Here is a 12,983-nt window from a genome sequence, read left to right on the forward strand (position 1 = left end):
TCGTAACGCCTGTGAACAGGAAGTCGGGCGGCTGTGCGCCCCTAAATTCCCAGCTTCTCTCCGTGTGCTGCGTCCCAGGTTGCCAGGTGAGAAACCCGTCAAGGCCCCAGAGAACACAGGGTGCCATGGCATCTGCGGATGGGCCCGGTGACACCTGTTCAGGGCTCACCCTCCCCGGCCCTCTGCTTCCTTTGGGTTCAGTGTGGTGCACGTTGAAGTGGGGATCTGGTCGGCTGTGAAGGCCTCGGCACCCCGGGAGCCGCTGACAGGGAAGGGCTAGAGGTTTTCCATGTCTTAGGCGGGTAGGCGACCCGAGGGCAGTTCGGCCCGCGGATACTATTGCAATCAGACCTTCGCGTCTCCGCAGACACCTCTCTATAGTATTAGGTACACTGTGGGGCGCTGGGGGGCTAAGTGGGAGGTGAAGCGAGGAGAAAGGGGAAGGTGGGAAGATGATCTGCTTCCTTCCCTGCCGGCAGGAACCGGGTAGTAAGTAGGCGCTTCAGGTCAGAAAAGCATTCAGTTCCCAGGGCGCTTGCTCCTCACCTGTACAAACAGCACTTTCAGATCTGAACCGGCTCCAAAGGCCGCCATCGCAGGCCTGTTCACACTTGTCAAGAACCGTAGTAAACGTTATCTTTTCAGAAAACCCAAGTAAGAATAAAAGTGTGTGTGTGTGTGTGTGTGTGTGTGTGTGTGTGTGTGTATGTAAGCCTGCTCCTTGGTCTTAGGCACAGAGTGTGGAGGATGCGGCCTTCCTGAGAGGCCTCCACCGGTGTCTTGCTCATTAGGTCAAAAGCACGAAATAGTCGGAGCGGATCTTGAACTCCGATCTTCAGGGCTAAAGGATACTAAATTCTGTGATTAAAACTGAAAAAGCCTACTCCAACAGCAGGACTGATCGGATTCGCTATCTGTCACTGGCCTCATGGAAGAATCTGGAAGAAAGGTCTCTCCATAACCGTTCAGATAAAAAGCTTTCTTCGTATTGCAAGTGTACGATTCAAGCAAGATTCATGTCACATTGCAAGGTGAGCATTCCTGCCGCTATGCCGCAGCAACTTCTGCCTATTTGGGCAATTATTAAAAGAAATTATGACTAATTTACTATGTAGACATCCAGATAAACAAACCCTAACCTAACAACCCGATTTTTCCTGGTCATTTGTAAATCGACAGTGCCTCCTACAGGAATGAATCCGTCAGTGTTGGGTTAAACGAGGCTAGGGGGAAGCCTTGAAGGGATGGCCCCAAAGTTAGAACTATGCCTACATGTCCACATTGGGGGAAAAGTAAAAAAAGTTCAGATTTTTTTTAAAATAATTTCTCTATTTAGGGTAAGAATGACATATTTCATGTCTAGATTTCTGGAAAACATCACTATTGACTTGTTTAGATTCATTGAACCTGAAGTATATTAGTACTTACTAGAAGCCTAATATTTTTATTTATAAGACCATTTTCAGTCCCATCCCCTAGTATCACCATAGCATGCAAATGAGTGAGCTTTGGGAGGGCTGCTGTTATGGAGTGTTTTTGTGTGAAAATGCCTCCCTTCCATCTCTTAGTTCATAAGGTTAGAATGCTGGTCCATTGTGGTTGTCTAGCATCCTCAGCGGCCAAGGCCAAAAACTAACTAAACTGCAGATGCTCATGACCTGTAACCATGGGAAATTTCTCTCAGAATTGGGTGGGTAAGATTAGAGCTTTAAAAATTAGTCCCTTATGTATGGTTTAATATTCTCAACACGAAGGATTAGAGATTAAAAAAAAACCTTAGGGGCTACCTTATAAAGTTAAGGGGTGGTGGCACATTTTGGTGAAAGTCAAAGTGTAAGAAACAGTATTTAATTCATTCTTAATTATAGGATGCATTTCAACATTTTTCTTCATGAGCACTGTATTGGTTTGGAACCCTCTTTTAAGGCAGTAAGTATTGCATAGGTTTTGACATTACAAAAATTATAAAGTCTAAAAAGGTGTACGGTAGAAAATAATCACAGCGACACTGATGAACTCAGGGTGTAAATTAGCCTTTATCAATTTCAAATGCATGCTTTTTAAAGTGAAGGAGCAGGATCTCTGAGGTGAGCTGGAAGACATTAGAGGATGTGTGAAGGAGCTCAGTTCCTCTCCAGTTTCCTCCGTCTGCATAATCAAAGGGCTATTTACATCGTCAACACAGCTACATCACAGGCCAGCTGCTTCCCTGTACATAGTCAAGGAGTAGACATGGAGTAGTTTTAACTCCTTTCAAATCTATTTTCTTCAGAACTTGGAAACTGTGACCGCCATCAAAATCAGTATTTTTGTACTAACTGAGGGATGCTTTAAAAAAGTGAAACCCTGATAAAAGAAATATTTAATACATTCACAATAGGAAAAAAAAATTGAACTGCATGGTATCTGTAATTTGCATTAAAAATTTCCAGTTTTCCTTTACTAATTCTTTGGCACATATAGCAAAAATTGTAGCTAAATTTAAAAAAACAACAACAAATGAAACCATTTTATATATTGGCTTGGTCTACATAGTGAGCTCCAGGCTAGCAAGGGCTACACGGTGATAGTGAGACCCTGTTTCAAAGAAGAGGACCCCCTCCAACTTTTAAGTAAAATATATCTAGTTTATATTGTTTCTTTGTATTTTGTAATATAAATGTTTTACCTTTCAGAAAAACAACAACTTGTAATGTCTAACATCAGAAAGGCTATTGCGGTAGGCAGAATAACCATTCACCAAAAGATATATATGTCTCCAAGGCCTGGTACCTGTGAATATGGTACATTATATGAAAAAGGAAAATTGCAGGTGCAGATAAATTACGGTTCAGATCAGCTGATCTTAAGTGTGGAGATCATTCTGGACTCGTCAGGTGGACCCACTGTACTCCCAAGGGTCCTTACCAAGTGGAAGAAGGATGCAGACTTGGTGTCAGGGTGACCAGATGTAGGAAAGACTTGCCTCCTCTGTTAGCCTTGAACTGCAGAAAAGGGAGCCAGATGCCAAGCCTGGCTGCACAGAAGGGAGACAGTTCTGCTTATGACTTCACTTTATCCTAGTGAGACCTATGTCAGAATTCTGATTTTCACAACTGTTAAGTTTCAAGTAATTTTGTATGCCAACATGGACAAGTAAGAGGACATTCAATTACTAATATCATACTCTGCAGACAAAAATACAGGGTTTTAAGTCTTAAGGAAATACTGGTTGATAGCCAGTGTTTTATTTACTCTACTGAATTTCATCAATTACATTTTGCTTCAAGTAAATTCAAATCTTAAAATAACAAATTTGAATTGATAATCATTCAAGGTTGTCACTGTTTTAATGGTATTTCAAAACAACAAAATCACAATGACTTACATATTTTAAATCTGGTACAAGGTATAAGAAACAGCTACCAACAGAGACAACTTTCTATCCTCTAAACAGAGTCCCTACAAATACCTGCGAACTCAACCTTGTGGTACTCAGGCGCTGTCACACTTGAAATGACAATTTATGGAGATGGAAAATTAAGAGACTCTTTTTTATTAGATACTAATGTGCAAGTTAGCCCTTGCTGAAGACATTCAGTAAAAAAATGGAGTCCTTTCTCCCAGGCAGCTGTCCCTCCGCCGTTCCCTCTACCTCCTGGGTGCTCACCGTGCACTGTCTCTTCTGTATTCACCGTCGCCATGGTTTCTGGTGTCTTTTCTCCTGGTCCGCTCTTCATTAGGACTCCACGGTGGCCAGTTCCTCATCTCCCTTTGCCTGTGACCACCAGGACTCCTGCTCCGGCTTCTCCTGCTGCTGCTCTCAGCCCTGTGGTGACTTCGGACTCCCCCGTTTCTGTCAGACCCTTTCCTCTCTGGACTATGACGATGGCTTCCGGACTTTCGGTCAGAACCAGAGTGGACATCTTTGCTATTCTCCCCAAAACTCTCTCGTTTTAGAAGCCTTAACTTTTCCTTGGCTTTTCCTCTGTCGCTGTGACTGCTAGAAAGTTCTTCGTGAAGTTTGTTCTTAGACGTGTCCTCTTTAGAGTCATTAGCTTTACTTCCTGAACTTTTGGTTTTCCTCTTTTTCTTCCTCTTCTCCTTCTCTCTCGTCTTTTCCTTGCTGTCACTCTCGATGCTGCTTTCTGAAGTGTCAGAGGAGGAAGAGGAGGAGGAGGAGGAGGAGGAGGAGGAGGAGGAAGAGGAGGAGGAGGAGGAGGAAGGGGATTTGTTTTTATGTTTTTTGTGTTTACTTCTGTTCTTCTGTAACTTCTTCTTTTTCTTATCACATTTCCTTTTCTTTTTTTTCTTTTCAAGTCTATCCAATTTCCTATAGTTGGAAAGAAACAGTTCTTTCATCAACAAAAGAGAAACTGTCAGCAGACAATCTGTCTTCTTGGAAGCTACTGAAAATGGTGTCCACATCTAAACACATTATTTACTTGATTTAATGATAAATCATTTTCTTCCTTTTAAATTATTCAGGCATGTAGACACTGAGTAGGAATTTAAATTAAGCCAACTTCCTGACCATACTTCAATGGGAATGACTACTCTTTTGATAAAACATTCCTATGACTCAGAACATGAAATTACTTAGCATTCTAAATAAAATGGTTCTCTTGATTTAAAGAAAACCTGGGAAAGATGTGCAGCATTAATTGGACCTATGCAGTTAGATGAAAGGTTAATCTTGTATCTAGTTTTAAGTGTGGAAATATTAATTAATATTGATTATCACTCCAGAGACAAAGGCAGGTGGATCTTTCTGTTTGGGGCCAGCCTGGTCTACAGCACGAGCTCCAGGACAGTCAGGGCAACACAGGGAAACCATGTCTTGAAAAAAACAAAAACAAAAACCAAACACAAACAAAAAAACAAAAACCAAACAAAAATTATCAAAATTGAGGATTAGAATATACTTTGATATTATAAACAATAATTACCTACTAGTTATCAGCAACTGGTTACTTTCAGAAACAGAGCAATTCCACTGATTTCTGAATTTTTAGTTTGGGAAGCATAAGCTGTTTAGATGGGCGTTCTAAGTTACTATGAGACACCAGCTTCTTCACTGGGTTCTGCTGGCCATTCTCCGTGTACTGAAACATGGTGAGCGCCCTCTATTGGACTTGGTAGATCTTAATTCTTTAGCCCACAGGGAGTGTGTTTAAAAAATTTAAGCATTACTATAATTTTAAACATTCTTTCAATATTCCTCATAAAATTTCACAAAATGTAAAAAAAAAAAAATAAAAATATTTTCCAAGAGCAAGTGGTGTGCAAAGATATATACAGTTTTATTAAGAAAAATACAAGCTACAAAAAAGTCTACTTCCAAATTAAATGTTCTGAAAAGTACAATAGCTTGGTAGTACAGTCTGAGGACACAAACACTAATTTTCTTATTATTGAAAAGATAAAACTGCTTTACTCTAGCTGAAGACTAAATCAAAATGAGGGACCCACAGTCTAAGCACCACCATGAGCTCTCTGCCTGAGCTGAGTGCAGAGCCCAGGTGGGTCACTGCAGGAGAGAAGGCTGTCCCACATGGACTCCTTACTTACCTGAGTAGCTTCTGCTTCTGTTTGGTTGTCAGAGACTTTAAGAACTCAACTTCAGGGTCTTCTTCACCGTCACTCGCAACATAGTCCTGAGTCAACAAAGAGTCCAATTGCTAGATTTAGACTAGTTATTAGACAGGAAAGAACACTTGGAACTGAGTTTGAACTGAGTTTGTGTCACGGACATACCATTGCCGGTGTGGTACTCCGGACTGAAGTGTGTGGGGATTAGAGTATTTAAACAGTTATATCCACCTGCTAAGCTAGATCAAAGGTTAATATAACTGCTCTGTAACTCTTGGAGACTATCAGGACGGGGAAGATAAGTACAGATAGAAGTACAGTAGGCTGCTGTTCTCTTCAACACTTGAAAGACTTACTATCTAAATACAGCACTTTTAGTTTAATGAAATATAAAAACCAGGAGCATCTTGAAGGGCTGGGACCACAGCTCCATAACAGAACACATGTCTAACATGCACATGGCCCTGGTTGCAAGCCCCAGCTGCACAAACATCGAAAAATCTGAAGACCATGAAACTTAGATCAAAATATCAGTAACTTTAAACTTTATTATAAAATATGCAATTATACATCCTTTAAAACTCAAGCCAGGGCTAATGGCTGAGTGTATAAAGGCACTTGCCACCAAGTCTGATGACCTGAGTTTTAATCCCTGGAATCTCCATGGTGGAGAGAATTGACTCCTCCACATTTTCCTCTTGATTCGCACTGGCACATGCATTCATATGCATGCCTGCACGCACACACATGCACAGGCTCTTACACACACAAAATGCAGTAAGTTTGAAAACTTTTAACTTTCTGAATTTATGAACAGTTTAATAAATAAGTTTAAAGCATTTTCTATAGTGTTTAGGGAGCTGTTTATAGACTTCTGTTGGCTCAATTTAATGTCATTTCAAGGGTGTGTTAGCAGGAAGGAGCAAACAATCCTATCACCAGTTCATTTTATCCACATAAACCCAAAGGAGCCATTTCATTTATTAAAATATAGGTTTATAAACAATTTCTCATTTAGGTTAAAGTAATAAAGTAGCAAAATCAAAATACATTTAAAGCATTTCCTTTGCTCTATCTTACTTTCCTATGGATATATGCATATTGGAAAACATTAAGTAGCAATTCACAAGCAATCACGTTTAGATTTCCAGACATTTTCAGCTTACTGATAAAAAGATCATTACCTGTGATGGATCATTTGCGGTCAAGTTTCTCCCCAGTACATTTCGTTTCAGTGCAAACCCACTGTTTCTCATCTCCGCTATTAGCTCCGAGGGGTGCATCGACGGCCCTGTTCACAAAAATCACAGTTTGAATGTATCATTTATATCTCTCTACCTTTTTTGGACTCCACAGTAGGAATACAGTTGAAGCTTTGTTAAGTAAAATCACAGCTAAATCAACTCAATAATCTTCTGCTGAGCAAATAATCAGATATGATTTTCTAAAACAGCAGTCTGGAGATTCAGAATAGAAAATAATTGCATTTTTCCTTACGTGCAAGGGGATGCTCGGCTTATGTAACTTTGTCATATTGAAATATCTACTTGAAAGTTTTTAGTATAAAATAAAAACAAAATAATGAAAAACTACAATTAAATTTTTAATGGGTACTCTCAGTAAGAATTCACTTTAGAGTATGTTTTTTAAAAAATCAAATACCAATACTGAATATACTACCATGTGCTTGATATTACCAATACCATACATCCATACTCAGGCACTTCAGTTATTATTGCATTTATATGTGTACCTGGAATCTGAAACTTCTAGTTACTGGGGTTGGGGACAAGCAGTTTAGGCTAGCTGTAGGTATGCATATTTTCTATTTTCCACAAACTGATGTTTTTACTTTTGCAACAATATCCTAAGCTGGAAATCGAGCTGCTTTTTGGTCTCGTAATATGTACTAAAAAAAATATTTAAAGGCCTGCTTCCTTTCCTCACCACAGGACCTAGTCAGGGCAGAAAACTCTTTCCTCCCCAGCTATAATTTCTCATCTCACTTTGCTTTTCCTGTAGTTACAAACTAGGCAGAACCCCACGGCCCCAGGTGACACAGCTACAACACAATGTGGTAGGAGAGGCTGCTGCCAGCAAAGATTTCCTATGAGGAGAAGGGGACAGAAAAACATTCAGAAGAGATTTCTAGTTTGCTGATCAAACAGTTTAGTTCTCTCCTTCTGCTTTTTGGTCCATTGCTCCTTATTTGAATGTTCAGCTACATAATACTCTGAAAAGCAGAAGTTATACAGTTTAAGTCTCTCACTTGTCAATAGCAATTTTGGTGAAAAAAGTTTAGGCATAAACTAATACCTTACTGAGTTTTCCAGGGCTTCCTATTCTATTAAAATTATCAACAACTGTAAACCTGTTCTATGTTCTAGTTATGAGACACACAATGGTGGGGGGAACTGCCCATGACTGGAACATGGGGATTAAAACTAATTTCTATGGATTATTTTATATAATTTGCTTACTAGCATTAATAAAACCTTAAATAAAATTTGAATTTTAGGTATTAGTTGCCTCTGACTGGCATAAAAGTACTCAGACAACTAATATTTTAAATAAGTAACAACAGCCACTTCGGTGGTTTTTCAAATTTCCTATGTAGGAACACAATTTTATGAAGTATAAAATGGGTCTTACTATTAACAACTTCAAATGATAGCAGACAAACTCAGAAAGCACACATGCTGTGGCTGGACTGGAGCTCAGGGCTAGAGCACCTGACTAGCCTGAACAGGATTCCGTGTTGGGTGCCCAGAAACATACTCCCCAAGCCAAATATGATAGAATTAGAAGCCTGGCTCTTAGGGTGAGAGGATACTTTTAATTTCATTATCTTTATCACATTATCTTTATCCAACTATTTGAAAATCATCTTTCCTGTGTGGCAGATACTAAGACTATGAAACAAACATTACTGTTTTAGCACGAGCTTCCACAGTGTTCAGTGGCATGCCTGACAAAGTCCTTATTATCAATAGCATCCAGGCAACTTTCATGACTCTTTTACGATATTTTATAAATTATAAAAAGTGCTCTTTAAAGAATCTCATACATTATTTTTAGGTGTGTGTACAGGTACGGAGGTCTGAGGACAACTTGTGAGACCTGGTTCTGTCCTTCTACCTGTGGGTTCTGGGGAATCAAACTCAAGCCATCAGGTTCAGTGGCATCTGGATGGCCCTAGACATGTTCTGCACCAGGAACTGAACCTCACACTTGCTAATCAACCACTCTGCCACTGTGTATATCTCACCAATCCAGAGCCAAGTTTTGTTCCCATATTTTTGTACTTAAATCTCCTACCGTTAAAAGCTCAAGGTTTAAAGTTCTTGGTTTAGAAGATGTGACAAGGCAGGTTTAATTAAGATATATTTAGCAAGACATTTTTATACTTTCCATGTCACTGTGACAGAGGCTATGTAGAATTATGCTGACAAAAGTTAACTCCAGCTCTTTGAAAAGTCAAAACAGATACAATAAACATATATGCATGTATGTGTATATATCATATACATATAAGCCTGTATGTGTGTATACAAGGTTCTCTCCCTTGACTACTCTCTAGATAGGGTATCAACACTACAGCCCAGGATACTGAACAGGCAGCAAAGGTGTGAGATATCACCTCTGGCAAAACAGATACCTCAAAAAAGAGACTGCACAAGTATGTTCAAATACAAAATAAGCACCTTTTAATGTCTGGTAAATTACAGCTGGATATGGGTCATAGGAACGCTTTTTTTTTTTCATAAATTTACAATGCCAGAAGTCACTGAAGAATTTTTCAAAAGGCCAATTGTGCTGTTTATTTCTTTTCAAGACCAGGTCTCATGTAGCCAAGGATGACCTTGGACTTCTGATCTTCATACCTCCAGCTCCTGAGAGCTGGGATTACAAGCACGCACAGCCACCTGTCACAAGCAAACCCAGGGCTTCCGCATGCTGAGTAAGCCCTCTGCCAACTGAACTGCACTTACAGTCTAGGAATTTGTCCTAAAATGTGTCTGTGAGGGCTTCAGGGCATCTAAGCCAACTGGGTTTGGCTTCCACAGCAGAAAAGCCAGCCCACTGAGCAACTGCTCTACACATTCCTTAGTCCCAGACTTTCTTAACTGTGATACGGTTTTTAGTTTGTGTCCTGACTAGAGACAAACTTTTCTCCTAGGAAAACTACTCATGCAACTGCATCTCAGAGAAGAAATCCCAGAAAGTGGAATATGTTGAAGAGAAATATGTTATACAGATTTCATTTGCAAAGGGCTTAATCTGCTTACTAAAGGATGTTATTTTTCAGAAAGACAAAAATCAATGGGAGGTAAAGTGCTCTACAGTAAAACAGGTATTTCATTAGAGAGTCACATAGAAGTTTTCAGCTGGATGTATGCATGACACATGCCTGTAAATCCCAGGACGCAGGAAGTGGAGACAGAGTTCAAGGTCTCCCTTAGCTACACAGTTAGTGGCTAGCCTGAGTAACCCAAGAAAGACCCTGTCTCAAAAAGCCAAACACAAAACCTAACAATAAAAAGTAAAGGGGCTTCACGAGGAAAGGCCGCATATCTGAAGCAGTCAGGGGACAGCGGTCCCTGACAAATGCTGAAGGCATACACCTCTACTTCACCACTAGCATAGGCTACATTCACTCAATTCACAGCAGTTCAGCATTCTTTTCCAAGAAAGCTGTTTTTCTTTTTTTCCTCCTTGAGACAGAACTCAGTGTGTATCCCAAATATGGCTCAGGAATATTCCTGATTCAGCCTCCTGAGCCAAATGACCATTTCTGTCTATAATTATGGCACTGGATGAAGAGAGGGTGGTGAGCTGTGGGGAGTAAACTGGTGTGACAAACCTTTCCTGGGCCGGGGAGATGGCTCAGTTAGCATGAGGGCCCGAATTCAATCCCAGAACCCATGTAAAAGAAAAAGTGAGGTAGCAAGCATTTGATTTTTTTTTTTTTTGGTTTGTTTATTTTGTTTTTTGAGACAGGCATGCACCACAATGCCTGGCCTAGGAGCCTCTGTCTGGAATCCCAGTACCGAGGAGACCGAGATAGGTACATAACTGGAGCTCACTCGCCAGCCTAGCCTACTTGGCAAGTTCCAGGCCTGGTAGCTGGCACCCAAGGAATGACATCCGAAACTGTTGTGTGTACACACACACACACACACACGAGAAAGAAGCCTTTCCTTCCTTCCCCCAGTTTAACACATTAAGTGGGTCCACAGCACCACCATTTCCATGAAGCAGAACCTTTTTTGGGGAGGGAGCAGGAGCAATGAGACAAGGCCTCCTGTAGCCCAGGCTGGTCTTGAACCTGATATGCATCTGAGAATAACCTGGAACTCTTGCTCCTCTGGCTTCTATCTCCCAAGTACTGGGATTACAGGCTCCTGGAGGTCTTTTTGTCCTTTCCTAAGGTTAAACTGACTGTATGTCTAGGGAATCACTGTTTGTCCCTTCACTCCAAGGACACATAGGGACACTAGTACACTATTCAAAGAGAGAGCCAGTGGGAATCATCAAGAACTATCTCATATTTACATCCAATTCCTTACTGTACCGTAACAAGTTTGCCTTTAAGAAAACTTCTGGAGGGAGGGGCTGGAGAAATGGCTGAGCTGGTAAGAAAATTTGCTGCTCTTGCAGATGACATGGAGGCTTACAACAGGCTTGTAACCCTCTTCTGGTCTCCATGGGTACAAGGCACAAATGTGATACACATACATACACACAGGCACTCACACATACATATTAAAAAAATATCTAGAAAACTTATCAAAAGTTGTCTTTTACAAAAGACTAAAATGGAAGAAAGATGTGGTGACTCATGCCTTTAATCCTAGCACTTGGGAGGCAGAGGCAGATGGATCTCTGAGTTTGGGGCCAGCCTGGTCTACACCAAGCAAGTTCCAGAACAGCCAGGACTATACAGAAAAACCTTGTCTCAAAAAAAAAAAAAAAAAAAAAAAAGCCGGGCGGTGGTGGCGCATGCCTTTAATCCCAGCACTTGGGAGGCAGAGCCAGGCGGATCTCTGTGAGTTCGAGGCCAGCCTGGGCTATCAAGTGAGTTCCAGGAAAGGCGCAAAGCTACACAGAGAAACCCTGTCTCGAAAAACAAAAAAACAAAAAAAAAAGAGATTGAATAAAAACAAGGTATAATGACATATATTACAAAATGCCATAATGAAACCCATTACTTTGTATGCTAACTTAAGGAATTGAAAGAAAGGAAAGGAAAGGAAAGGGAAAAGGAAAAGGAAAGGGAAAAGGAAAAGGAAAGAAAAGAAAAAAAGCAGGGGATGAAGCAGAAACATGTAGCATAAGTCCCAGGAAAAAGTGAACAAGGCTATTAATAAAGCGTGTGGGTGATGTTTATTTATAAAGACGGGGATGTTCTATGGATGATTTTTCTAAAGGTTATGCAAGCCCCGACTGTACCAACTGTATTAAACTGTGCCATCCTCAGGATTTCCCTGGCACACTGCTAGTTCATCTTAGTGGAGGCTGGAGACAACAAGGCTCCTGACTGCCGTACCCCAACTTCATGCTGAAGACAGCTAACTGGTCTCTATTAAGACACAGAACGTAAAGGAAAATTAAACATTTCATTTTCATCTATGTGGCTGAAAAATACGACAAGAAAATATGAAACTATCCTTATTGTATGCTAATCAAAATTACTGTTTGTTAAAAACAACCTCACCTTACAGAATCAATATAAAGGTCTATGACATATTTGATCATATCTTTATTACTTATGTTTCCAACCTAATTTACATGTAAAGTGGTTTACAACAATAAAGCTAATTCATCTGCCGCAGGGACTGTGAGACTCCTCTGTGTTGTGAGACCATGAAGCATCAGAACTTGCTATTCACTATAAATTAGTTACAGAAATATAAATGCTCTGGCTATCCATGAGTCTCAAAAATGGCACATTGAGGGCTGGGGATGTGACTCAGCTGGCACGTATGGTGTGATCCCTAGCATGCCATAAATTGGGCATGGTGGTGTATGTCTGTAATCTTAGCATTTGGGATGCTGAAGCAACAGGATAAATTCAGGGTTATCCATGGTTACACAGTGAATTTGAGGTCAGCCTGGGCTACCCTCTCTCAAAAAAACCAGTGGGGGAGGGGAGGAGACTATACTACCCATGAAGTTCAGGAACAAGTAAAACAGAATTAGAAGTTAGTGCTTATGGGAGGAGGTCAACTGGAAAGGGGAGCCAGGCAATCTCTAGAGTGAAGGTAACGTCTCCATCTTGTCAAGGATGTGGTTAGCAAGTGCACACATCTGTCAAACTCAAGAGCAGTGCATTTGAACTTAAAAAAGTTGTAAGAGGCTGGGTATGGGGGTGTACGCCTTTAATCCCAGCACTTGGGAGGCAGAGGCAG

At 40.6% G+C, this 12,983-nt stretch overlaps 1 protein-coding gene across 1 annotated transcript in view; it reads right to left on the minus strand.

Moving 5' to 3' along the window:
• Nucleotides 1-2,017: 2,017 nt before the first annotated feature.
• Cir1 (corepressor interacting with RBPJ, CIR1) overlaps nt 2,018-12,983 on the minus strand; it is a 32,769-nt gene continuing 21,803 nt past the window's right edge. Inside the window, exons 8-10 of the mRNA XM_052725989.1 lie at nt 6,756-6,862; nt 5,551-5,636; nt 2,018-4,312 (exon numbers count right to left, since the gene is read on the minus strand). Of these exons, the coding sequence (XP_052581949.1) occupies nt 3,646-4,312; nt 5,551-5,636; nt 6,756-6,862 (860 nt within the window). The 3' untranslated portion in view covers nt 2,018-3,645. The remainder of the gene's footprint in view (nt 4,313-5,550; nt 5,637-6,755; nt 6,863-12,983) is intronic.

Source organism: Peromyscus californicus, unplaced genomic scaffold (assembly GCF_007827085.1).
Source record: "Peromyscus californicus insignis strain IS unplaced genomic scaffold, ASM782708v3 Scaffold_7__1_contigs__length_154581171, whole genome shotgun sequence".
NCBI classification, from domain to species: Eukaryota; Metazoa; Chordata; class Mammalia; order Rodentia; family Cricetidae; genus Peromyscus; species Peromyscus californicus.